A 27,554-nucleotide genomic window follows, 5' to 3' on the forward strand; every position below is an offset into this window, starting at 1 on the left:
CACAATTCTAGGATCCTTCCACTCTGAGACGAAGTCAAGAGTCAGTTGCTCAACCAAGTGAGCCACCCAGTTTTTTAAAGTAAAGTCTACTCCCAATTTGGGGCTTGAACTCAGGACCCCAGGATCAAGAGTCACGTGTTCTACTCACTGAGCCAGTCAGGTGCTCCAGTTTCCCGTTTTTAACACCTAACATTCAATGGTACATTTGTTAGAACCAATGAACCAATACTGATACATTATTACCAACTAAAGTCCATATTTTATTCATATTTCCTCAGCTTTACCCTAATGTCTTTTCTCTGTTCCATAAGAACATTTAGTTGTCATGTCTCCTTAGGCTCCTCCTGGTGTTGACAGTTTTGTAGACTTTTTGTTTGTTTGTTTTTGATGAGTTGGACAGAATAGTACTGGTAGAATGTATAGAATGTCTTTCAGTTGGGTTTTGTCTGATGTTTTTCTCATGATAATACTGGGGTTATAGGTTTTGGGGAAGAACAACACAGGGATGAAATGCTATTTTTATCACATTGTGTCAAGGCACCTACTATCAATATGACCTACGACTGTTGATGTTAACCTTAATCACCTAATTGCCTGGCTGAGGAAATTTCAGATCTTTGTACTGTACCACCCCTGCTTCCAATCCCATCCTCTTTGGAAGGAAATCACTCTGCGTGGCCCACACTTGAATGTGGAGGCTTGCTTCCTCTCCTTAAGGGTGGAGTGTCTACCTAAGTTATTTGTAATTCCTCTGCATGAGAGATTTGTCTATGCTCCCCATTAACTTATTTATTCAAAATATTTGACCCTTTGATAGACCCCATCATTGTGTGTGGGGAGGATAGGGGAAGGTTTGGGTTTGGGTTTTTGAGCAGTTCTTTTTGGCCCTGTAAGATGCTCCAAGATCATTTTGTATATTTTGTGCCCAATCCTGGAATCAGCCATTTCTCCAAAAGTCCTTAGTTCCTTTTATTGGGAAGTGGGATTAGAAATCAAAATTTGGGTGCTAGGTATGTTGATTGCTACTGGGGTGTCTTACTTTTAGGCCCTTCTCAACTGACAAAGGAAATATATCTATATATTGTTATATGCGCATATCTATAAATGTTTCTATACATAAGCAACTGAATTTATATATGGATGAGGTTTTTATTTGTTAAGTCTGCTACAGTGTAATATTTATAGCTGAAATAATAATATGGCTAAGATTTGCTTTTAAGAACTCCAGGAAAACAACAAAAAATGGGAAAACAGAACACTGATTATCTAAGATAATCAGTGAAGTGGAGTGATAATTACATTGGGGATTATACTGTACTTTGGTCTCTACTCATATATATATATTTAAAATATTTCATAATAAAAAGTAAAAAAAAAAAGTCACTGTCCAGGCTGTAGTTAAAGAGGATCAAAAAGAGAAATACAGACAGCTAGATATAGGGCATTCAAACAAATATACTCACGCTCACACATATATTTCCTTTGTCAGTTGACAAAGGCCCTTACACATGGAACTCTTCCTTTCAGGGCCATTCCCTAGATGAAATTTTTTTTTAATGTTTATTTATTTTTGAGACAGAGAGAGACAGAGCATGAATGGGGGAGGGTCAGAGAGAGAGGGAGACACAGCATCTGAAGCAGGCTCCAGGCTCTGAGCTGTCAGCACAGAGCCCGATGTGGGGCTCGAACTCACGGACCCTGAGATCATGACCGGAGCCGAAGTCAGACGCTTAACCAACTGAGCCACCCAGGCACCCCATTCCCTAGATGAAATTTTGAAGAGGACAAATTTTTTCTTCCACACGTTTAGACCCACCTGCTGTTTCAGAAACCTCAAACTTATTGCTCTCTCCTACCTCCTAAGTTTGCTTTTGGGGAAAAACTCTGACCATTTGAAAGTCCCTCTGTGACTCTACATCCAAGTTCGGTCTCTCCTAGGGATTTACCTTTCTGTTTCATCTTCAGCTGGGCAAGGAATGGGCACTGTTTCTGACTCAGGAGCTTCAGGCAAGGGGTGTTTTGCAGGCGCAACTGGCTTCACACCTGCAGGCAGTTTTCCTCCAAGCCCTGGAGTGGATTCCTTTCCTGCCTTCTCTAAGGTGATGGAGAGCACAGTCTTCGACCTTCCCATTCCCTAAGTGGAATTTCCCAACTCTCAATGGGTCCCAAGGATCCATTCTTTCTTAGTAGCTGGGAAATAATGGGCTCTTGGTCACAGGGCAGTGAGACTACCTTGACCCCATCGCTCACCTTGGTTACTTCTTGGTCCACCCACTCTTGCCTGAGTAGGGAGGACAGGAAGGTCCTAACTCTGAAAAAGAAGCTGAAGCAGGTGCTTCCTGAAACTGCTGGAAATTGCCATCAGGGAGTTCTGCTACTATGGGCAGATGGTTTTTATTTTTATTTCCAGGTTTGTCTGTGTCCTCTCTATCTATCCCTGGCCTCCTTGAGCAGTCCTGGATCATAAAAGGCAGAGTGGGCAGATACTTACTTCACCCAAGTAGGGAGATGCCATGGCCCAACCTAGCTCCATCCATAATAATGGGTTGCTGCTGGCCTTTCCTCTCCCTATATCCCCTTCTTACTCCCCTGGGATAGATCAGAGCTGGCTTTGGTACTGTTCTGAGGACAGGAACTCTTGGGACAGCTGCTCCTGCATTATGTCAAATACATTTCCTGTTGATTTGATTAGTTTCATTCGAAGCAATGCATTTATGAAAGGAAGGGAGATTTTGCAGGCATGAATTTGCACAGGCAGCCAACCTCCTTCAGACACACACACACACACACACACACACACACACACACACACACACACACATTTTCTCCCCATCCACCCACAAAGTGTCAGTCACATTTAGAGTTTGCACAAATGTACACCCTCCCTCGTACATCACAATGCACACCCTCTTACCCACCTACACACTTCTTCCACAAAATCACACCTGCTCACATACCCTTTAAGCATGTTCCATGCCAGAAAGAGAGAGAGACAGAGATACATAGAGAGAGAGAGATGGGGTAGATAGGTAAGAAGAATGGGTTTCGAGGGCTCATGAAAGCAAGCACTCTATGTGGGAGCTGGCAAGTCAGAAGACCAAGACCCCACAGTACCCCCTACCTTGTAAATAGAAATACTAAGAATTGATAAGGATTCAAAAGCGGGTATAGAGGAAGCAGGGACTCAGGGCTCCTGGCCCCACATGGAAAGTATGCTGCCCCAGGGTGACAGAGATGTGCCTGAGGCCTACAGCTGAGTTAGGAAGTTTGTGAAGGCTGTGAGTACAGAATGCAGTGGCATCCATGACATATCCAGGAAGCCTATTTTGACTGATGGGAAAGGATGGTCCTTAGGCTGGGATTCCCTGTCAGAGTTCAGGAAATGATGGGGAGGAAATGAGGGGAGAAAAGAAAGTGGAAGTTTGGGTTTGGGCTCTAGGTTCAACATCCTCTAGGAGAGGTATTTCCAATGTCAAACAGAGTCAATAGGAGGAGGCTGCCTTTCACGGGAAACTTGAAATCCCCTGGAGAGAGGAGAGGTGGGGGAGATGGCCTCAAGCAGTGACAAGTGCTTAAGCGTAGAGCTGCAGCAGCCACTGTACTGCAGTCTTGCAGCCACTTTGCCACAGTCGCATGGCCCTGGCGAACCTGGCTTCAGCTCCAGACTGTTGTCTGCCTACCCTGATCCAACTCAGCCCAAACTCAGAAGCTGTGGATTCTGGAATGGAGCAAGTCTTTTCCTTTAAGAAAGGTCCTGAAGCCCACCCACAGTACGCAAGAAATTTGGCAGAGTGCTCAGCTAAACCAGACTTGAGGCCCCTACCAAGTCTGACAGCCCTTCTGGAATCTCTCCCTGTGTTGCCACCTGGGGGCGCCCCCAGCTGGGTCTGAGGCTGCCACCCGCACTGCTGTTGTTGTTGTCATTAGTATAATTAATAAGCAAGCACTGATGGGGCCAAGTGGAGGAAGAGGCAGGCCCCTGCTGCTCAGGAGAATCCCTGATAAGATCCAGTGTGGCTATGGGAAACAGGAGGCTAAGTGGTTTGTCCTTCCTCTTTACCCAGCACTTCTGGAAGGGCCCTCTGGAGTAATCTCCAGGGGACAGGTAGAGGCAAGGGCAAGGGGAGGGAAACTCTTGGTAGGCTGCATTTGGAATCAGCTGTGTATCTTCCTGACAGGATGTCTTTGAGCACAGCCATCCCCCCGTGATAACTGGTTGTGGGGCAGGCCAAGCTCTGAGGCAATTATGAATTAATTTAACAGACATCTGTCTGTTTCTTTATGGAATGCCTATTGTGTGCAAGGTGGTCTACTAATAATAGCTAATGTTTTATTGGATTCTGTGAGGACGTAGCCAACTTCCACACCATGTCCTAGGGAATGGGGGATAGAAGCAGAGGAAGCAACTAGGAAGAATGACAGCCCTAAAAGATATGGGCCATTGGGCTTTGGCCTATGTAGAGTAGCAATGGGGATGTCAGATGAAACCTGAGGATTACCAAAAAGATCTTGGAAAACTCGAGACCCAAGGCTCAAGATCTTGGAGATAAAGGGGTGGGAAATGGCGCACGGAAAAGGGAAATTTGGGTGAAAGCCTCAAGAAAGAAGCACGAAGGGGTGTTAGTCCAGTGGGGGAAGCCTTGAGTCACGATTTCGGGGCTCTGATGGTTGGGAATCTAGGGGACTGAGATGCTTTATGTCCTGAGAGGGGGGACGAGGTTCTGGCATCAGAGCCTGGACAAAAAATTGGGGTGCGGTAGAGGCTCGAGCGAGGTTTGACGGCAGGATCAGGAGTGCTAGGTTTGAAACGATGCTGGAGTGTGTTTAGGGAAAGGAGGGGCGTGGCTGGCTGCGCCACCCGGGCACCAGCAGATCCTCGGGTCGGCACTGGGCAAGCTGGCCCGGGGTGCCGCCGCGGTAGGGGAGGCCCGCGGGCGGGCCGCGGGCCGGGAAGGCGGCAGCAGGGTGGGCGCTCGGAGCGAGCCGCCCGAGGCTCCGCGGGGGGGCGGTACGAGCTCAGGCTTGCGGGCGGGCTGGTTGGGGAGGAGGCGGCGGCTCGGAGAACATGAATCAGCGGCGGCGGCGACGGCGGCGACGGCTGTGGAAGGAGCGCGGTGGCCCATCAGCGGCCCCGGGGACCCCGCGCTGCTGACGGCGGCCGCCGAGACTCGCTGCGCGCGCGGGTCTCGGAGGCGCGGGCCCCAGCGCCGCCCCCGGACCGGCCCCCGCCCCTCCCGCGGCCCTCCTCTCTCGTCCCTCCTCCTCCGTGCCTCCTCCCTCCTCTCTCCTCCCTTGTCGCTCGCGGGCCGGGCCCGGCATGGTGCGGCGTCGCCGCCGATGGCGCTGAGGCGGAGCATGGGGCGGCTCGGGCTCCCGCCGCTGCCGCCGCCGCCGCCGCCGCCGCTGCTGCTGCTGGCGAGTCTGGCCGCTCTGCTGCTCGCTGAGCCCGCGGCCGCAGGTAGGGGTTGGTCGGGAGCGGCGGAACGCTGGGGGCTGCGGAGGGGCGCGGCCGGGTGGGCGCCGAGGAACCGCAGCCGAGCGAGCCCCGGGCCTGGGCGGGCCGGAGAGTTGGATGGGGGGACCGGAGCTGGAAGGCCGAGATTGGGGCCAACGCGGGGTGGGGGGGTCGGCTCTGCGCGGGGTCCGCTGCCGGCTCTCTGGCCGGGGCCCCACCCCCAACTTTCTGGCGTCCGGGGCTCTTCGGGTGGAAGGGAAAGGAGTGGGGCTGTGGGCTGAGTGGTCAGAGGGGGGTGTTCGGGACTGGATTTTCCCGCCTCGACGTACCTAGATGTTTACTCTCCGCTCCCAGTCCTGGAGACCCCAATTCTGTCCACCCTACACACGAAGGTCCCACTCTGAAACCACTGGAGCTGGACTGAACAGCCAGGAGGCACACCTGCACCATTGAGGGTGCAGGGGCTGTGAGGGTGCCCGGTCACAGAAAACATCTGTACATACTCTAGGTCCTGTACCCACTCAAAGCTTCCTGAAGCGGGGATTGTTGGAGAGGATAGGTTGGAGGAAGGTTGCTGGTCTTTGTGGGGGTTAGCCTCCTGTTCCCACATGGCCACTGAGGCATTTGCCGGTTGTGGGAGTGCTCCTCACAGCACTCTGCATCTCCAAGTTCACACTACACCCCTCTGGGACTGTTGGGTGTGTATGGGGTGTGAGGTTATCCCTCCTTGCCCTGTGACTGGCCCTGTGACACAGGCTAAAGTAGCAGCCATGGAGCTGGCACCTTGTTTTGAGACAGCACTCCCTGGTATATCAGATTCTCTGAGAAGGGAAGGGGAAGAGTGACAAGTATTTACAAGCTGAAAGGGTAGATCTCAGAATTAGGGAGCCCAGGAATTTGCCTGGAGTTGCGCAGCAAAGGGTAGGAAGAAGCAGGACCGGATTCAGCTATGTGGATAGTTCACCTGCCCCTCTCTGCTTAAAAACATACCAGAAGACCAGAAGGGGTGTGTGTGTGTGTGTGTGTGTGTGTGTGTGTGTGTGTGTGTGTGTGTGTGTGTTTTCGCGTGCACGCGCTTGTGTGTGTGGATGCCTGCAGAAGGTAGTGCTCCACAGGGTGGCTCCTGTTGGTGTGACAGTAGCTCAGGGGTCTTGGACTCCCTGTTCAGGGCCCCTCCCCTCCCTTCTACCTCCTACCTCCCTAGCACCCGCCCCTGCACACATTCAGGTATTAATAGAGCGGGTGGCTGCCAGGAAGGCTGCCATGTGTTTGATCTGACGTGGTTCTGTAGCCATATGTTCTCCACTTCAGGGGAGCACCCCCTCCTTCTCTTCCTCAGCCTCCTTTCATTTGCCAAGGTGGGATGCGGGGTGAGGTAGGGGGGTGCCAGCAGCAGTGTGAGTTCTGGCCTGAGACCTTGGGCAGAGAGCTGGCCGCCTGTTGCACTAGATGGGTGCAGCAGTCATTCTCAGGGCAGTACCCTGCCCCAGGTGTATAAGAATGCCCCACCTTTTCAGCCTGCCTTGTCTTCCTTCTGGTGGTTGGGCTTGAACTTAACATTGCCCAGTAGCGAAGTATGCGGAAGAGGTAACTATCTTAGAGCTGGGGGGAACTTGGCAGTGGCAGAAATGGTTTCTGGAGAGCTTGTCATGTTCCTCTCCCCAGACAAGGCCCAGGCCACCTTCCTTCCCACCCTGTCCAACATCTTTCTTGACCATTAGCTGAGAATGAGCCCTCCGACCCAGAAATTACGTTCTGGAAGAGAATAGGTGATATTTCCAGAGACAGGGGCCCTCTCAAGCATACTGACACCTTCTCCTTCCCACCTCTCAGGCCTGAAGCTCATGGGAGCCCCGGTGAAGCTGACAGTATCTCAGGGGCAGCCGGTGAAGCTCAACTGCAGTGTGGAGGGAATGGAGGAGCCTGAGATACAGTGGGTGAAGGACGGGGCTGTGGTCCAGAGTGTGGATCAGGTGTACATCCCAGTCAGTGAGCAGCACTGGATTGGCTTCCTCAGGTGCAGGACTGTGGGGGAAGGTGTGGCATGCCAGCCTGGGGGCAGGTTATGCTTTATGGGGGGGCTTGGGAACTGGGGCATTGCTGCTGTCCAGAGGTCTGGGTTGTTTTTGTTTTTGTTTTTCTCGGCATTGTTTGGAAACATCCAGAAGTGGGGGCAGGCTGAACCACTGAGTCTGCTCAGCACAGCTTCCCCTCTTGACCCTGGGAGGCGAGCCTGGTGTCCTGTTTCCACAGCCTGAAGTCAGTGGAGCGCTCTGATGCAGGCCGGTACTGGTGCCAGGTGGAGGATGGGGGAGAAACCGAGACCTCCCAGCCAGTGTGGCTCACGGTAGAAGGTGAGGAGGCAGGGACACAGGTGGGCATGTTGGCCTGGAGCAGGTGCTGTCTGCTAGTGACCACACCTCTGCAGAAGAAAGCTTGGTGGAAGCTGAGCTGCCCAACTCCCTCTGGGGCCTGACTGACCAGGCTCCAGGCCTTCCCCAGACATTGGAACACCATACCCATTGGAATCTGGGTATTTCAGAGCCAAGGGGGCAACTAGGACTTACAACCTATGGGGTGCAGTCAGTTTCAGTTGTCTGAGCAACAAGCCTCAACCACCCATTTGGGCCTGGACCCTGTTTTGCCAAGTGGCCAGGCCAGGAGGGATGGGGGAGGGGAGGAAGGATCTGCAGCTGCGGGAGCTCAGAGCTGTTCAGCCCAGGAAAACAAAGTGACTAAGAAAGTAACAAAGGGCCCTGAACGGGATCTGGGGCCTGCCAGCAGAACTCTGCTAAAGCTTCCGCCCACTCCCCCTCCCTTTCTGGCCCTCCCCCACTCCCCACCCTCTGCCTCCTCCCTTGCTCTGAGAAGGGCTGTCAGAGCAGGTCTGGGAAGAGAGAAGCTCCCATGCCCAAGAGGAGAGCATAAAGTATATTCCTAAGGTGCCCAAAGAAGAGAAGCTCCCTCTCCAGCTAGATGGCCTGTTCTGCAGTTGACCCAATCATGAGGGCCTGTGGGACCTTCTGCATAGAGGGCTACAAATGGTAGCAAACTTGTGGTTTGGGGTGGTTGAAAACTGAGAGGTGGCAAGGCTCATTCCCCACCCCCCCCCTTTCTCCTTAGGTGTGCCATTTTTCACTGTGGAGCCAAAAGATCTGGCAGTGCCACCCAATGCCCCTTTCCAGCTGTCTTGTGAGGCCGTGGGTCCCCCTGAACCTGTTACCATTGTCTGGTGGAGAGGAGGCACAAAGGTTGGGGGACCTGCTCCCTCTCCTTCTGTTTTAAATGTAACAGGTGAGCAGCATCAGGAGGGGCTTTGAGCAGGGGTGGTGAGGCTGGCAGAGTTCAAATCTGTGTAAATCACCAGGTATGGTATTGTGAGTGTCCAGAAAACACCCCAGTGCCTGGGTACCTGACCTGCACCATTACTAAGCTCATTGAGTCAGGTGTGCTAGGCTGGCAGATAGGCCGATTAGTGGTGATCCTGCTGGGTGTGTTTGGAGGGTGCTGGAGCCTCTCCCTGTCCTTCACAGTAGTCCAGGCCATGCACAGCTGGCCCTGGGAGATGGAATCGTGTGGAACCAGGGGCACCCATTCCCCCCACCCCTCCCAAGGGAAGGAGCCAGGAACCAGCCCACGCAGAACTAGGAGGAGTGTCTGGCAGACTTGCCTAGAAGACAAGAGTCTAGGGCTGCAGAGTGGGGAATGGCAGGGAGAAGGAAAGGTGGGGGGTGGCAGCACAAAGATACAGGAGCCGCCTCTCCTAATGGCCCTTTCCAGAAATTTCTAGACATTTTCTCAAATAACTATATTTATCCATACCTCCACGCAGATACACCCAAAGCAGTAATGCACACCCACCTGGACCCCAAGATCCTCACACACATACTGAGGCTCATGAGGTTCACTTATCTGTGAAATAAAGCTAAAGTTCCTGGTCGAGACTTGAACTGACCAAAAAAGTTGGGAATCTGAGCTTGGTCTCACATACTGGAAGGTGGGAGGGACAGGTTCTGTTGTGCCAAGTGCCCTAGCAATATGAATCTTGAGAAGAGGTGGGCTGTGGGACCTGATCAGGAGGTGCTGGGCTAGAGCAGATTAGAGGGAAGTTTGGGTTCAGTTTTTTCCAGATGTACGTGGTTGGGACCTCAGACAGCCAGCCTGATAATAAGCACTCACTGAACTCCTACTCCACACATCACACTGTGCTAGGCACCACGGGGGATCTAGGGAATACAAAAGAAATAGAAGCCATCAGTCCAGCCCCCAAGGAATTAGTATAATTGGGGAGACAAGACACATGCATAAAGAACTGAGAACTATTGCAAGGCAAAGAATCTGCAAATGTAACAATGATACGGCATAGAGCAAATAAAGAAGGGCTCTGGAATGTGCAATAAAGGAGTGAACAGAAAAGGGAGGGAGCTTTGTGCTATCTTCAGGAGGTGGATTGAGGTAGGGGGGAAGTAGTAGAACATTCCTCAAGTGTTCACTGTGCCATGCAATTTATGTGTGTTACGTCATTTGGTTCTCACAATTCTCCCATTTGGGAGATGAGAAGACAGAGCCCCAGCCTTGGGGTTTATATCCAGGCGCATTAGACTCCAAAGTCCCTGTTGTTTCCAACATATCCCATTGTTTAGCCCTTCCTTCCGGCTTGAGGGACTTCTAGGATACTCAGATCCAGAGCCTACATATCCCCCTTCCCTGGTGGTCCCAGAATAAATGCAAGTTGCTGCTTGGGGGGCGCTGACTGAGGTTTTCTGGCCTCAGGGGTGACCCAGAGCACAGTGTTCTCCTGTGAAGCTCACAACCTTAAAGGCCTGGCCTCTTCTCGCCCAGCCACTGTTCGCCTTCAAGGTAGGAAGACTGGCAGGAGGACTGGTGGGGGGGAGGGAGGGAGGGAAGGAGAGTGGGCGAGTCAGGGGCGTTCTCAGCCAGCTGATGAAGTTGCAGTCATTTGGTGTTCTAGCTTCCCGCAGCCCTGCTGGGATTTGAGGGATGAGGGGTTAATTGGCAGAGCTCCATCCCTAGTGAGGGCACCTGAGACCCTGCCGTGGCTGAGATGAGAATAGAAACCTGACGTCACAGCAGATTTCCCATCACGAAGCAGAGTCCTTGCGAGGGAGGGAGAGAGGGAGCGAGCAGGAGATGGTCAAGGCTCATGCCCAACCTTGCTTCTGGCAGCCCCTGTGGAGGGAATGGGGCTGGGGAAAACAGCCTAGCAGGTTGATAGAGGAGATCCAAAGGGCTGGTATGCACAAAGGGAGGGAAAAGGGAGGGAGAGAGCCAGTGTGTGGAGGAATGGCTTATGGTTGCAGGGACAGCTTCTCATTTGTATCTCTCAAGGCCAAGGTGCTGTCCCCACATGCACCCACTGTCTTACCCTATTCCTTGGTCAGACAGGTCCCCTGATTCATAGAGAGGCGACCTCTGTCCCCAGCCAACGCACCCTCCTGGGTATGAGCAGCTGTCCCTTACTGGTTGCTTGGCTTGTATATTACTGTGGTCCTGGGAGTGCTGAGTAGCCATCGTTAGGTTGGGGGAAACTCCAGACCTTAGGGAGGGACTCAAAGCAAAGGACTCCCATGCCTTCTGCTTCCTCATATCCTTGCTGGGCACTGAACTCCAGGGCACTGACTCTCACTCCCTGTCCACAGCACTGCCCGCAGCCCCCTTCAACATCACAGTGACAAAGCTCTCCAGCAGCAATGCTAGTGTGGCCTGGACACCAGGTGCTGATGGCCTGGCCCTGCTCCAATCATGTACAGTCCAGGTAGGCTGAGAGCGAGGACAGACTCTCCTGGCCATGTTCGTTCTGTGGCTGCCTTGTTGGCACTTTGTTCACGGTGGTATCACTTTTACCTACATTTGCCCATAGGACTTGGTTTCTAGCCCTGTTCAGGTGTTGCTGTCTTACCAGGAAGAACTCAACCCACTGTCCCTTATTATAGGGTACTCTGGCAACCAAGTGACTTGGCAAGTTGGCTCTAACCCGTACATTCTTCAGGCTGGAAAGCAGATCACTAGAGCAGATTTGGGATGCCTGGAAGGATTTTTCTTAATGTCGGCAAAAACCCAAACCTTTGATTTAGCTGATACCTGTACCCTTATGCCCCACCCCCTGACTCATGCCAAAGAGAACAAGGGGATCCGAGGGGTTCTAAACACCAGAGAGTGGAAAATCTGGGTAAGGTAATAACAAAAACAAGAAGCAATGCATGAAGCCTTATTTTCATCTGTTTACTCAAAGGTATTTAATGAACACTTTGAAACTGTTCTAGGCAGTCCCCTGCCCCTGGCAGGAGAGGTCCCTGCTACTCTGGTCTATACCATTTAGAGGATGCCACTGTGGCCCTTCTTTGGCTGCACCCCTTGCCCCTGGGCAAGGAGTCTGTAGAGCCAAGGGGATATGCCTATCTAGATCATGAGGACACCCTCTTCCCTTTCCCCAACTGCCACACTACACCATATTCTAGATACTAGGGATGTCTTGCCTTATGGTCCCCAGTCTGCTTCCAGGGCCTGGCCCATCTTTGGTTTGTGCACCTCTAAGTCCAAAGGGCAGCCATTGTGGGGGATGGGTATGCAGGCAACATTGTCCACACCCGGGCATCTGATGTTCCTCTCGGTACAGACCCTTGGCTCGGAGGCTTCGTCTTCTTGTGCTACCACATTCTGGCTTGGGAATTCAAGGAATCAGAGGTTTATAAATGCAAACCTGACCTTCCAGGTTGTTTGGAAGCTTTATTTGTCAATATACGAAGACAGGGAATATTTTATTTAATAATTTGTTAGCTGATTTATAACATTTAAATATTTAGCCCCATGGTACATGGGTCTCCATTTGTACTCTTGCCCTGGGCCCCCAAAATGTAAGGTGAAGTCTTGGTTCATGGTGCCCCTAGGCTCTCAGTTACTCTGCCCTTGAGAAACTGAGACTTTGCACTGGTTACAATGCATGGTAACTCTATAACCCAATTATGAACCGAGCATAAAAGGGCATGAGTTTTCTGGAGTAGATGAGAAAGTCTTTGACAGAAAAAGTGGTATTTGCACTCAATCTTAAAAGATGAGTTGGACTTTCCTATGAAGAGCAAGCAAGATCATTTCAAGCAAAGGAACAGCATTTGCAAATGCATGGAGATGTGGAACCTGGTGTGTTATTGGAGTGGTGGGCGGTGGGAGGGGGTGGGTTGCAAGTGTTTGCTGATAGGCTTAGAGGAGTCATTAACTCAAGATCCCCCACCCCCCGTGCCTATGCCACAATCCCATTTTCTATCTCCGCTCTCTCCCTCATTACTTTGCTGCTTTTCTGTAGGTGACACAGGCACCAGGAGACTGGGAAGTCCTGGCTGTTGTGGTCCCTGTGCCACCTTTTACCTGCCTGCTCCGGGACCTGGCACCTGCCACCAACTACAGTCTCAGGGTGCGCTGTGCCAACGCCTTGGGGCCTTCTCCATATGCTGACTGGGTGCCCTTCCGGACAAAGGGTCTAGGTAAGGGACTTAGCAAAGTGGCTGGGCAGGGCTCCAGTGGGGAAGAGGTGATGTTGGCTCCAGTTCTGAATGAGGTTGCTTGAGAGAGAAGCTACCCGAAAAAGAGGTTCCTGCCTCATCCAGCAAACACTGAGTGTCTGCTGCATACCTATGAACTAGATAAACCCAGCTCCCTTCCCATGCAGCTTTAGTTCTAGGGGGGTGGAACAGACAAGCAGATTAGAAAAGATCAGATAATACCAGAAAAGATTGATGAAGAGTGCCCCAGGGTGGTCCAGGCATACCCCCTGTAAAGAGACTGAGGTTTGAGTGATAAGGAAGGAGCCACACTGGGGGAAAATCAATGCAGAAGAGGGCTTAGCAAGTGCAAAGATCCTACGATAGGAACTTGCCTGTATTTCTCTTAGCAATTGCAAAGAGGCTGGTGGGGCTTTGAGGGAGAAGTGGTAAAGGATGCTCCTGAGGCAGTAACCAAGAGCAGCACTGTACCTAGCAGGGTGCTGTGGGTCCTGCCTTTACTCACTGGTCCTCCACAGGATTAAAAGTGAGAGCAGTCAGGACTGGGAGGCAAGCTTTAAACCCCACCTGTAGCTCTCTGAGCTGTGTAGTTCTTGGGAGTTGGTTCCAAAGGCCAGCATGGGATAGTGATAGTGGGAAGGGCAGGGCTCTTAGTAGCCTTCTCTCTTCGGGTACAGCCCCAGCCAGCACTCCTCAGAACCTCCATGCCATCCGCACAGACTCAGGCCTCATCCTGGAGTGGGAAGAAGTGATCCCTGAGGGCCCTTTGGAAGGCCCCCTGGGACCCTATAAACTGTCCTGGGTTCAAGACAACGGAACCCAGGTAAGGGGCACCCAGGTAAGGGGAGACAAGCTTCCATTCTTCAGGTGTACCAGAGTCAGCTCTCAGGGCTCTAAGGCCTTTAGAGCTTCTGAATGGCCGTCCTTGGTGGGCCTGGGGACTTTGGTGGGCTCAGCCTCCCACCACCCGAGGGAGAGGGAGTCCACTTTTCCCCACCTCCCCCTGCAGGCTTCTTCCCTCCTTATTGGATGGTGTCTCCAGTTAGGATTGCATCCGGTGGGTGGCTGCTTTGTTTGTAAAGCAGGAAGCACATTCCTGCACCAATTGGGGAGGGGAGGTTGCAGATAAGACCATCTTATCCCAAGCCTAGTTCCCTCCCATCCCCCACCTCTGCCAGCCAGGACTGAGCCTTGTTTGTGTTCAGGAGAGGCCTCTGCAGCCTGTAGCAGGAATGTGATGACTCCCAGCATGTTGTGTTCCTGAAGCCCCTGAACCCACAGTGTCCCTTGCCTCCTGAGTTCCTAGCTAGACCTTTTTCTGACTTTCAGGCCCCAGCTGGAGGCCTTTTCCTCAGACTCAAGTATGGGATGGGGGATTTTCCTGGCTGCAGGGTGAGCTGACAGTGGAGGGGACCAGGGCCAACTTGACAGGCTGGGATCCCCAGAAGGACCTGACTGTGCGTGTGTGCGTCTCCAATGCAGTTGGCTGTGGGCCTTGGAGTCAGCCACTGGTGGTCTCTTCTCATGACCATGCAGGTAAGGCCTGCAGGGGAAGGGCACAGGGGAGCAAGGCTTTCAAGGGCAACCTAGACTGGTGGAAGGAGGCTGGCAGTACCTTTCCTGCTAATAGACCCAAAGACTCAGCAGTTGAGGCCAGGGTTGGTATTTAAACTAAAAGTCATTCTCCTCCCCCTGCCACAGGACTAGCATAGGAATCTCTGGTCGAGTTGTAAGTCCCAATAGCCAGGGCCAATCACTGACAGGTAGGAACTCTTGGGTCTTCCTTCGGAGCTGCTTTCCACTTGGGACTTTTATTGACTTAAGAGAACCTCTTGACCAGACCAGATGGCCATCATTGGAAAATTCTAAAGGGACTCTTTTATGTCAGCCTAGCTCATGCCACTCCCCCTGTCTCCCACAGGCCAGCAGGGCCCTCCCCATAGCCGTACATCCTGGGTGCCTGTAGTCCTGGGTGTGCTGACAGCCCTAGTGACGGCTGCTGCCTTGGCCCTCATCCTGCTTCGAAAGAGGCGGAAGGAGACACGGTTCGGGTAAGGGGGTAAGGATGTGGAGGGAGAGGCAAGTGGTGACTGTAGATCTTGGAGCTGATTCCAAGTCCTGGGTTTCTTCTTAGGCAAGCCTTTGACAGTGTCATGGCCCGGGGGGAGCCAGCCGTTCACTTCCGGGCAGCCCGGTCCTTCAATCGGGAAAGGCCTGAGCGCATCGAAGCCACACGTGAGTGTGGGGAATCATAGGAGGAAAAATGGACTGTCTTTTTTTCTTCCTTTCTTTCTTTTTTAATGTTTATTTATTTATTTTTGAGAGAGAGGGAGAGAGTTCACCTGAGCTGAGGAGGAACAGAAAGAATCCCAGGCAGTCTCCACACCCAGCCCTGAGCCTGACAAAGGGTTCTATCTATGAGGGGCTTGATCCCCCCACCGTAAGATCATGACCTGAGCTGTAATCAAGAGTCACAGGCTTAACCGACTGAGCCACCCTGTTTTTTGATGTTTATTTGTTTATTTTTGAGAGAGAGAGGGAGAGAGCCCCTAACTACATTCTTTTTGCTAGCTCATTTATTTGACCAGTGTGCCTGAACATTGATGAGTCCTGAGCACACGGTAGTAGAAAAGACACAGAGATCTACCCTCATGGATGTCTCTACCCCAGCTATGGGAGAGCTAAACTAAGCTCATGTCTGCACTGAGGGTGGAGCCTGGGGTACGAGTCAGGAGCAGGAGAGGCCCCTCTCCTTTCTTACCACCCCTCTCCCCACAGTGGACAGCTTGGGCATCAGTGATGAACTCAAGGACAAACTGGAGGATGTGCTCATCCCAGAGCAGCAGTTCACCCTAGGCCGGATGTTGGGCAAAGGTGTGTGGGGCTGCACAGTGATTGGCAGGAGTGGAGTTTGCCATATCTGGGTGTGTTTGGTTGCTCCTGTCACTTTGGGGGTGTAGATTTAGGGCAGCTCCTATAAACAGGATCTATTTGTAAATGCCTGAGTTTGGGATGTTTGGAGGAATGGTGGCTGGGGATGAGGAGGACTGAGGAGCACTCCCAGCATACTCCCTTTGGCTGCAGACAGAGGAGCCTCCTGCAATGTCCCCAGGGTCTAGTGATTTGTGTCCCTGTGGAGGGTCACCTGGGAGGAAAGGGGGTGGGAGGCAGTAGGGCAAGGTGGCCTCACCGTCATTTGGGTCGGTTCCTAGGAGAGTTTGGTTCAGTGCGGGAGGCCCAGCTGAAGCAAGAGGATGGCTCCTTTGTGAAAGTGGCTGTCAAGATGCTGAAAGGTGAGTGAAGAGTAGTAGACATGGAGTGAGGAGTGGAAGGGGTGACTGATACAGAAGCAGGCTCTGCTGGGTCCTTAGACTTTCCAAGAAGAGTTACTCATCACTAAGTAGGATGCTGCCTGTGCCCTGTGAATAATTCAAAGGCATAAACCCACACAAGTTTGTGCCCTAGCCTTTGCTCTCTGCCATCAGCAGTGACTCCTCTGAGCTCATTCAGGGTGATTAAAGCTGTGGTTGCTTGAGCTTCTGGACTATCTAAACCAAAGGGAAGACCATTAGCAAGCAGAGAGGTTGTTGGATAGCCCCACTCCATGGGGGTTTCTCCTGCTCATGCCAGTCTGTTTCCTGAACTCCCTGGGAAGCCCAGGAAGGACAAGGCCTAGGAGTCTTGGATCAGAATTGTGGGCACATCTCCCTCATTCCCTCTCTCCTATCTTTTTTTCCAGCTGACATCATTGCTTCCAGCGACATTGAAGAATTCCTCAGGGAAGCGGCTTGCATGAAGGAATTTGACCACCCACATGTGGCCAAGCTTGTTGGTGAGCTCCTTCTTAGGGGAGGCAGAAATACAATAGAGCTAAAACTGTGTTCCGCCAAGGTGGGAGGGCAGCCTGTGGGAGAGAAGTTTGGACTTACGTGGTGAATAAGCAGATAGCAAAATAGCAAGGAGAGTCCTGGCTGAAATCTGATCAGACTCAGGTAAGGAATTTAGTGTGCAGGCCCTGTACCAAAGGTCTGCACATGAAGACTGACCATTTGAACAGAGGCAGAGGAGGAGGGGACAAGAAGATGCTCCAGAGATCTAGGGGCAGACAAATCTTGAGTAGTCACCAGGCCACTGTGGACTTATGGAGAAGGAACAGAGCCAGGGCTAGAGGTAGGACCTAGCAGTTGGGAGGCTCACGCAGACCCCTAAGCTGTCTCTTGACGTTTATGTGCCCTGCTTCTGACTCTCCCTTGTCCCCAGGGGTGAGCCTCCGAAGCAGAGCCAAAGGCCGTCTCCCTATCCCCATGGTCATCTTGCCCTTCATGAAGCATGGGGACCTGCACGCCTTCCTGCTCGCCTCCCGGATTGGGGAGAATCCCTTTGTGAGTGCCTGGGGTGGAATGGCCAGGAGTTGGAAAGGGACAAAGACCCTGGGAGAGAATTTGGCTTGGTGAGCAGGGCTGATCAAGCTGGCTGGAAAGAGGCAGGCTGGGTTTTACCCTTTTTATGCTAGAAGGCTTCCTTCTCCCTCAGAGCCCTGCTGGGCATTTTAGTACGGGCAAGGGCCCTTTCTGAGAGAAGAGATCTGTGGAATCCCACACGAGGAGTGCCTTGACTCTTGGGTGCTGTCTCTCTCTCAGGTCTGCCAAAGCTTCTTTGTCTTGGGAAGTCCCTCCATCCCCCTCCTTTCATTAATTCCAAGGACAGTCATTAGGCTTTCTGGCCAGGGAACCCCATTCATCTTGCCCTGGCTGGGTGGGCAGATCCAGCCTGAGTTTGCTCTGTCTGCCCCACCAGAACCTGCCCCTGCAGACCCTGGTCCGGTTCATGGTGGACATTGCCTGTGGCATGGAGTACCTGAGCTCCCGGAACTTTATCCACCGAGACCTGGCTGCTCGGAATTGCATGTATGTGAATTCCGGAGGGCTTGGGTGGGAACGAGCAGCTAATGACAGGAAGACTAATGGTCACTTCTCACCTGGGACTGTATCTGCTATGCGTGGGGACAGCTGGGGAGCAAAGATACTCTGATTTTAGTACGGCTGCCAGCATGGGGGAAGGCTGACTCCACCCTCCAACACCCCTCACAGGCTGGCAGAAGACATGACGGTGTGTGTGGCTGACTTTGGGCTCTCCCGGAAGATCTATAGCGGGGACTACTATCGCCAGGGCTGTGCCTCCAAATTACCCGTCAAGTGGCTGGCCCTGGAGAGCCTGGCTGACAACCTATATACTGTGCACAGTGACGTGGTGAGCCGGGGAGCACAGTGAGGCCTGGTGGTAACATAAGCAGTGTGGCCCAGTGTGTGGGTGGACCTTTGGAATCCTCAGGGACCGTGGGTGGACCTTTAGAATCCTCAGGGACCTAGCCAGGTCTCTGGGCTTTGGCTGCCCCCTTATAACACCTCTATGCTCTAAGATGTGCTTGTCTTAGGGTTCTGCCCAGCTCAGGGAGCCTAACGACACCTCCCCTCCAACCTCGCTTCTTTCCCAGTGGGCCTTCGGGGTGACCATGTGGGAGATCATGACGCGTGGGCAGACGCCGTATGCTGGCATTGAGAACGCTGAGATTTACAACTACCTCATCGGCGGGAACCGCCTGAAACAGCCTCCAGAGTGTATAGAGGATGTGTGAGTGCCCTGGGAAGGGGATTCTGGGAGGAAATAGGAATTTGGGGGTTCAGGTGCTGGCTGCCAGCACAGCTGCTGGTCCATTGGGAGCTCAGAACCTCAGTTGGACCTTTTGTTTTTTGGTCCTTGTCATTAGAGGGACCCCAAACTGCCTCTTTATCTGCCACCTCCTGTTTTCTTTCTCTCTCCCTTTCCCATCCTGTGTTTCTTGTTCTACCTTTTCTTACATGTTTTCTCCAGTTTTCAGAAGGAACCAGGAACCCTGAGGGCAGAAGGTACAGGGTTGAGCAACAGTGCAAGTTTCTGTCACCTTCTTCCCACCCCCGCTACTTCTCAGTCCCCAGCTAGTCTAAGAAAACCTCCTAGGCTGAGCCCTCCCTCCCCCTCAGAGAGGGCTGCATCAGGGCAAGAAAAAACTGCTGCTCTATCACATTCTTGCTAGACAAGGAGGGGGTGCTGGGGGCGGGAGGTTGGCCTCCTCTTGAGGGAGTGGAGAGACCTAAGATCCTGGGGAGAAGGGAACTGCCTTCTTTCCTTTTTGGGAGCCTGGAGCCTTTGGGAGTAGGGCAGGATAGGGATACACCCACTGAATAGGGGAGTGTTGTGAGCCCCTCGTGACTGGAAGACAGTGTTACCAGCATTAGCTGGGTACTTTACAGGCATTCTTTCAGGTAATCCCCCTCTAACCCTGTTAGGAAAAGTCTGTCATTATCACCGTTTTGTAGATGAGGAACTGAGATTAAAGTGGTTAAGTAACATGGCCAAGGTCATACAGCTATTAAGTAGATGAGTTGGGATATGAACCTAGATCCCTGTGATTTTGGAATATGTGCCTTTTAACCATGGCACCAAATGGAATTTGTTCTAGTGTTATTTCCCACACTGTGCAAGCCAGAGTTTCCCTGGCGCCCTGGAGGACCTTTTCACTAGTACCCGGGGGAGGGCATCCACATTGATCCAGTAAAGAAATCTGCTCCCTATTTCTTGCTGTGGGGTTGGACCACCAGAGGTCCAAGAAACATGGACAGGTAGAAGAAGTCATAGCCCGAATGGTGGAGTCCTGTTTCTCTAGGGCAGTGAGCTTGAAGTGCCCTGAGCCTGGACTGTGTGTCAGAGGGAAATCTGAGCGCACTAGCCAGGCCTTACACCTACTTATTCAGCACAGCTCAGGACATGGCAGGTTCCGAGGTCTCCTTGTGGCTGTAGCCACAAGGAAGATCTGGAGCTGTAGAGGCTTTGCTGAGCAGTGGGGACCAGGCCCGACTTAGTTGCCTCCCAGGCTGGAGCTACTGTTGTCAATAGGGCGGGCGCTGGCTTCCTACCAGGCAGCCTGGTGGACAGGCGCCAGTTGGCTCCTAGCACAGCCTTGACAATGTATCCCAGCCTGGCCACGTACTCATGGCCCCGACCATTTCCATGGCCTCCTCGATGTCTGGCACCATTCCTCCCATCATTGGGGGCCCTTGTCAGGAAGGCTAGTGTGTGGGGAGCATTTAGGGCTTCTGTTGTGGGCACAAGGGAGTCAGGCATTTGCGCTGCCTGGATCTGGTCTCAGCCTCTTTCAGTTAGTTCTTTTTTTTTTTTTCTCTTCCTTAAGCCTGAGGCATTCCCCAGGAACAGGGATAAGACCTCAGGGAATCTGTAAGGCTCCTGAATGTGTATGTAAAAAGTGTTCCTGCCCGGGGGGAGAGGGCTGGAAGCTTTTCTAGGTTCAAAGGTGTCCGTGAACAATGAAGATTTAAGTCTGCCTGAGTGGGTGAGGATTCAGGACAAAGGGCGGCTATTCAAATCCTTCCCGTTAAAATAACAGTGACTCCAAGCTGTGTTCTGCAAGACAAAACACTCCTAGTGCCCCCTCCCAATATAACATAGGAGGGACTCTTGGAGCCTCACTTTCTGCCTGCTTCTACATGTGTGACCTTAGTCAAGGTTTTTAACCTCTCTCGGCCTCAGTTTCCACATTGGTGAAATCGGGATCATTTATTTCGCACATTTATTTGTGCGAATTAAATAATACATGTAAAATACTTAGAAGAGTGCCTGATACATAGTAAGTGCTTTATATGGGTGTGTTAAAGAAAAGTTTTCAAACTCCTGGTTCTGTATGTTTAAGGGGCCTCAGCTTCCCCTTTGGGCTCCTCACTGTCTCCCCATACCCTTCTGTCTGCCTAGGTATGAGCTCATGTACCAGTGCTGGAGCGCTGACCCCAAGCAGCGCCCGAGCTTCACATGCTTACGAATGGAGCTGGAGAGCATCCTGGGCCACCTGTCAGTGCTGTCCACCAGCCAGGACCCCTTGTACATCAACCTTGAGAGAGCCGAGGAGCCTGAGGAGGGAGGCCGCCTGGAGCTGCCTGGCAGGGACCAGGCCAGCGGCGGGGCTGGGGATGGCAGTGGTGTGGGGGCGATGGGGGGCACCCCCAGTGACTATCGGTACATCCTCAGCCCTGGGGGGCTAGCTGAGCAGCCTGCGCAGGAGGAGCAGCAGCCAGAAAGCCCCGTCAGTGAGGGCCAGAGGCTGCTGCTTCTGCAGCAAGGGCTACTGCCCCACAGTAGCTGTTAGCCCACAGGAAGAGGGCGTCCCGAGCCATGCTGCTGGCTCTGCTGGCCCGCCGCTGGCTGAGGAAGCCCTTTCTGACCCCAGCCCAGGCAGCAAGGCATGGAGGCTCCTGTGGTAGTCCTCCCAAGCTGCGCTGGAAGCCTGGACTCACCAAATCGCCCAATCCCAGTTCTTCCTGCGGCCACTCTGGCCTGCCTGGTGTCAGTTCAGGCCTTGGCTGGGTGGAGGTGGGCCAGGCCTGGTTGTCTAAACCCAGGCAGCTGGCAGGAGGGGGGAGGTTATGTTTCCATGGTTACCATGGGTGTGGAGAGGATTTGGGGCAGGGTAGATCTAGCCCTGTGGGCCCCTACTCTCTGGCTGAGCTGCCCCTGCTGCTTTAGTGCATGCATTGAGGTGTCTCTGACCAGGGGCCAGCTCTGCACATGCTTGGGGTTTAAATGCCCAGGTTTGCTCCTCCTCACAAAGAGATGCCCTTGTATTATTCCCTTTAGGTGAGAGTTGGTAAGGGGTTGATACAGGCGGGTCCCAAGCCCTATGGTAGGAGACAGTGGGGCATTCTCAGGTCTGAATCGTTATCCCCTTCCTGATGACCCACCTACCCTGCCTAGGCCAGGAGTAAAGTGCAGCTTTACTGACCAGGTCACAGCAAGGCATGCTGGATTACTGCAGGCTACCATTTGTCCAGCCCATAAGGGCAGTGCACTAAGCCTGGCAAGAGGAAGGGGTGCTGTAGGCCCTGCCCAGAAATGCGTGGGGCCAGAGAGGAGTCCAGGAGCCCCTCTTTACGCCCTCCCACAGTCTGTCTGAGCATGCTACCAAATCCCAAAATATCCTAAGACTAACAGAAGCAGCTGTGTCTGAGCTCAGTCCTTCCACGCAGCATCCATCCCTTAGTCCCAATTTTCCCTCTCTGGAGACCCTCTTCTGTCCCAAGTCTCCAGAGAAAGAGAGAAAATAGGCCTGATGGCTGACGTGGGTGAGGGGGAGTTACTGGAGCCTGGACCCCAGCCTTGCTAGGGGAGCCCCCTGGATTGCATGGGGCAAGGCCCTTGCTGTTAGGGATATTTCCAAGCCGTTAGAAGCTGTTTAAAAACAGAAATAAAATTGAGAACTAAAGACTCAAGGCTTTGTCTCTTAACTGTTTACTTTTTTCCAGATCACAAAAATGAAGCATCTCTACATAGAGAAAAGTCTGGAAAGACATATGCCAAAATGTTAACAGCTGTTATCTTTACATGATGTGAGTTAAGGGGACTTGTTTTCCTTTGTGCCTTCCAAGTTTTTTGCATTGAGCACAAAATGCTCTTGTAATTAGGGGCGCATGGGTGGCTCAGTTGGTTAAATGTCCGACTCTTGGTTTTGATGCAAGTCATGATGTAGGTAGTTTGTGAGTTTGAGCCCCACATTGGGCTCCGTGCTGACAGTGCACAGCCTGCTCGGGATTCTCTCTCCACTCTCTCTTTGCCCCTACCCCACTTGTGCTCTTTCTCTTTCTCTGTCACTCTCCTCTCAAAAATAAACTTTAAAAAAAAGCTTTTGTAATTAGAGAAGAGCCAAAGAATATTATCACGTTAAAGATAATACATAGGGTGCCTGGGTGGCTCAGTTGGTTGAGCGTCCGACTTTAGCATAGGTCATGATCTTGCGGTTTGTGAGTTCAAGCCCCGCGTTGGGCTCTGCTGAGAGCTTGGAGCCTGCTTCGGATTCTCTGTCTCCCTCTCCCTGTGCCCCTCCCCTGCTCACACCCTCTTTCTGAAGAATAAGTAAAGATAATACATAGTCATTGTAGAAAATTAGGAAAATGTAGAAAATCATCCTACCACCTAGAGATAACCACCCTTGATCTTTTAAAATGTAAATGTTATGGAAAGGTTCTTTTTCTTGGAACAAGGACAAAGACTACTTTGGCTGTCTCCTACCCCTCTGTCAGACTTTCCTTCTATCATTGGGTGTGGAGCCTTTGTTCTCACCTTTACATTGTTGCTGGGAGCCAGGGGAAACTCAGGGGAAGAAATGGGCTAAGAGAATGGCATGCCTCTTAAGCATTAGAAATAAGAGCATAAAGTTTGCTTCCAAGTATTTCCACTGGAAAATTTTAGGTTAGAAGCTTTCAGAGCAAACTCATGAGAATATGTAGCAGGAGGCGTGAGAACTGGGCCCCTCTCTGTGTGGAGGGGTGTGGGAAGACAGGGAGGGACACAGGTATTGCCCTGCTGGCTGAGAGCAGTGGAATGAGGCGGGTGCTTCTGAAAGCAAATATCCTGAAAAACCTGTTGCTGGCATCCCAGATTCTGGTTCCCACGTGGATCATAAGACCTGAATTCACTTCCAGGGAAATGGCTTTCAGAATGTTTCCTGCTGTGATTGGCTTTAACTGCCTGTAATGATTATCTGTGTGGTAATGTTTGAGAATTCTTGATTGAGGAGACCTTTACTCTCAAATCATTATTTACCATTAATGGGCTCCTGTTATGTGCTAGGCACTGTGCCAAGCACTTCGTCTGTATTATCTCATTTAATACAGAGAGCATTCCTGTAAGATGGGAATTATCATCCTCCAATAGGATAGAAATGCAGGATAAGTAACTTGTCCAAGGTTATGTAGTTAATGAATGGTCAATCAATTCAGGCTTGAAACCCACTAAATCAGAGTCCCCTAAAGACTGCTTTTTCCCTCCCTACCATTCCAGAGAGCACCTTAAACAGTTCTGTCATAATCTTTTGGGTGAATGCAGGTCAGTACTAGGTACCTTTTAAAGTATACAAGGGTTGGGGCGCCTGGGTGGCGCAGTCGGTTAAGCGTCCGACTTCAGCCAGGTCACGATCTCGCGGTCCGTGAGTTCGAGCCCCGCGTCGGGCTCTGGGCTGATGGCTCAGAGCCTGGAGCCTGTTTCTGATTCTGTGTCTCCCTCTCTCTCTGCCCCTCCCCCGTTCATGCTCTGTCTCTCTCTGTCCCAAAAATAAATAAACGTTGAAAAAAAAAAATTTTTTTTAAATAAAAAATAAAGTGTACAAGGGTTATGATAAGAGTATGTGTGTGTGTGACAAAGTGAGAGTCATCTACCAGTAATTAAATCTGTGTAAATAATTTTCTCAGCTCAGTCTCTCTTCCCCAAGTGTCTTGGCCCCCCATGATCAAGGGGTTGGAGGTAGGTGATAATAATGGCATTTTTTTTTTAATGTTTATTTATTTTGACTGAGGCGGGGGGGTGGTGAGGGGTAAAGTGAAAGAGAGAGAGAGAGAGAGAGAGAGAGAGAGAGAGAGAGAGAAAAAATCCCAGGCAGGCTCCACACTGTCAATGGCTGACATAGGGCTCCTTTTCACAAACCATGAGATCATGACCTGAGCCAAAATCAAGAGCCGGTTGCTTAACCAACAAGGCTTTTTTATTTAAAATTTTTAAAATGTTAATAATTACTTCTGAGAGAAGAGAGAGAATGGGGAGGGGTAGAGAGAGCGGGAGACACAGAAAATGAAACAAGCTCCAGGCTCTGAGCTGTCAGCACAGAGACCGATGCGGGGCTCGAACCCACGAACCACAAGATCATGACCTGAGCCAAAGTCAGAAGCTTAACCAGCTGAGCCACCCAGACACCCCATGATAGTGGAGTTTTTAAAAACCTTTTTCGGGGGGCATGTGGGTAGCTCAGTTGGTTAAGCGTCTGACTCTTGACTTTGGCTCAGATCATGATCTCATTGTCATGGGATCAAGCCCTGTGTTGGGCTCCACAATGAGTGTGGGCCCTGATTGGGGTTCTCTATCCCTCTCCCACCCCTCCTCCTGCTCTCTCTTGCTCTCTCTAAATAAATAAACATTGAAAGAATAAATAAAAACCTTTTTTTTGAAGTATAGGATTTATCCCCCCAAAATATGCCAATCAGAAGTGCACAATCCTTAAGAATTTTTCACAAACAGATCCAAATAACCAGCAACCAGATCAAGAGACAACATTACCAGCACTCCAGAAGCAACTTTTTAGGCCCTGCACCAGCCTCTGCCTCCTCCCCCCTCCCCAAAGGTAACCTCTATCCAGATTTTTAACATCATGGATTAAAGTACTCCTTTTTAAAGTTCATGTAGAGTCATACAGGTTGGATTATTTTGTGTGCGCTTTCTTGTACTCTGCAGTGTGTTTTCCAGAATCATCTAACCACAGCAATTTTGAGAAGTGGTGGTCAAAAAGAAGAGACAAGAGTAGAACAGTCGTTTTGTTCTGTTTTATATTTTTGTTTTTTATCAATGTACCTAGCTCAGTGCCTCTCATACTTCAAACAAGATCCCCAGACAGATCACCTGGGACTCTTATTAAAATGTAGACTCTGATTCAGTAGGTCTGGGGTGGGGCCTGAGATTCTGCATTTCTAACTAGCTCTAAGGTGATGCTGATGCTTCTGATCCACACTTTGATGTGCAAGCACTATTCTCCATCAATAATTTGAAAGGGTGCAGCAAGTATTTGCAAACTCATTCAGTGACTGCAACATAGAATCATTCTAACAGAATAACACTAATGGAAAAGATCGGAGCATAATTTAATTTCTACATCTTATAAAATTTAATTACTTTTTATGTGTTTCTGATTGATATCTTTCTACTTTAAAATATTATTTTTTCAAATAGATGTCAAATACCCATGGTAAACAATTTTTAAAGTATAGAACGGTAGGGGCAGCTGGGTGGCTCAGTTGGTTAAGTGTCTGACTGACTCCGGCTGAGGTCATAATCTCACAGTTTGTGAGTTCCAGCCTTGCATCGGGCTCTGCTGTCAGCGTGGAACCCACTTCAATAACTTTTTTTTTTGTAATGTTTATTTATTTTTGAGAGAGACAGACAGAGTGTGAACAGGGGAGGGGCAAAGAGAGAGAGGGAGACAGAGAATCTGACACAGGCTCCAGGCTCTGAACTGTCAGCACAGAGCCCAATACTGGGCTCAAACCCATGAACCAAGAGATCATGACCTGAGCCGAAGTGGGATGCCCAACAGAACCACCCAGGTGCCCACTTGGAGCCCACTTCAGGTCCTCTGTCCCCCTCTCTCTGCCGCTCTCCTGCTCACTTGCTCTTTCAAAAATAAATACTAAAAAAATACATGTAGAAAGGCAGACAATGAAAATAAGTTGCCTTGTGCTTAGCTCTTAAGTTTCTATTCCCAGAGGCAACCACTGTTACTGATTTTTTGTGAAATTTTCAATAAGCTATACACTTATATTTTTGTTTTGCACAAGTGGTGGGTTATTGTACATGTTGTTTTGCCCCTTTACTCTTTTTATTAACAATATGTGTAAGTAAATAGCTAATGGTATATACTCTGGATATTGTTCTAAGTGCTTTCGGTATTTTAACTGTAATCTTCACAACAACCTTGTGCAGTAGATAACAATTACTGTTTCCATTTTATGGATGTAATTCAAATCTAGTATACCCTCCAGAGCCTCTATTATGAAGCTTTTCCCTAGCTGTACGTATGCATCTCTGCTCCTTAACATTGAACATTTAGGTTGTTTCCAATATTTTGCTATTATAAATAGTGCTGCAATGAACTTTTTAGGCATATCATTGCATACTTGTAGGGATGTATCTATAGAAGAATTCCTAAAAGAAAAATTGCTGAAGGAATTTGCATTTTAAATTGTGGTTGATACTGCCAAGAACCCAAGAATCCAAGGTGAGTTCTGTCCATCTGGTAAGTGAGAGCAGTATTTCATTGTAATTTCAGTTTGCACTTCTCTTATTATAAGCGATGCACCTTTTCGTATGCTCTTAGCCATTTTGATCTTTACTGTGAACCGTTTGTCATAGACTTTTTTACTAAGTTGTTGGTCCCTTGTTACTAATTTGTAAGTGTTCATTTTATATAAAGGAAATTATTCTTTTGTGGTACATGGTGTAGATGATGTTTTTGCTGTGGTTATTTGAGTGTGTATGTGTATAGGTTCTGGGTTTTGTGTCATACTTAGAAAGGACTTCCCACTGCAAGATTATTATTATTTTTTTCAAGTAGGCTTCACGCCCAGCATGGGGCTTGAACTCACAACCCTGATATCAATAGTCGGATGCTTTACCAACTAAGCCAGCCAGGTGCCCCATGCAAGAAGATTATTTTTAAAAACCTGCATTTTCTTCTAGTGCTTCTAAAGTTTATTTTTCACTGTTTCATTTTGAGTCATCTAAAATGTATTTTGGAATAAGAAGTGAGATATGGATCCAAATTTATTTTTTTCCAGATGGCTATCCATTGTCCCAACACTGTATACTGAATGATCTATATTTTCTGCACACTTCTTTAATAATCCATCTCTATGTATTTATATACTTCTTTTGTTATATACTATGTTCACATATGTATTTGGGTTAATTTCTAGACTCTATATTCTATTTCCATGTGCCAG

The 27,554-nt window shown here is 50.5% G+C and overlaps 1 protein-coding gene across 1 annotated transcript; it reads left to right on the plus strand.

Annotated features, from left to right (window-relative positions):
* Positions 1–5,302: 5,302 nt before the first annotated feature.
* TYRO3 (TYRO3 protein tyrosine kinase) lies at positions 5,303–22,286 on the plus strand. Its single transcript, XM_086710415.1, has 19 exons — positions 5,303–5,458; positions 7,289–7,472; positions 7,709–7,809; positions 8,579–8,749; positions 10,229–10,315; positions 11,116–11,231; positions 12,777–12,954; positions 13,650–13,795; positions 14,364–14,508; positions 14,894–15,023; positions 15,107–15,207; positions 15,751–15,846; positions 16,185–16,265; positions 16,712–16,804; positions 17,233–17,354; positions 17,770–17,879; positions 18,063–18,222; positions 18,467–18,603; positions 20,776–22,286. Exons 1-19 carry the CDS (start codon positions 5,338–5,340, stop codon positions 21,164–21,166), a joined length of 2,670 nt encoding a protein of 889 aa, XP_086566541.1. The 5' UTR covers positions 5,303–5,337; the 3' UTR covers positions 21,167–22,286.
* Positions 22,287–27,554: the final 5,268 nt, after the last annotated feature.

This window comes from Puma concolor, chromosome B3 (genome assembly GCF_028749965.1).
Source record: "Puma concolor isolate L17-30 chromosome B3, mPumCon1.1.hap2, whole genome shotgun sequence".
In the NCBI taxonomy this organism is placed as follows: Eukaryota; Metazoa; Chordata; class Mammalia; order Carnivora; family Felidae; genus Puma; species Puma concolor.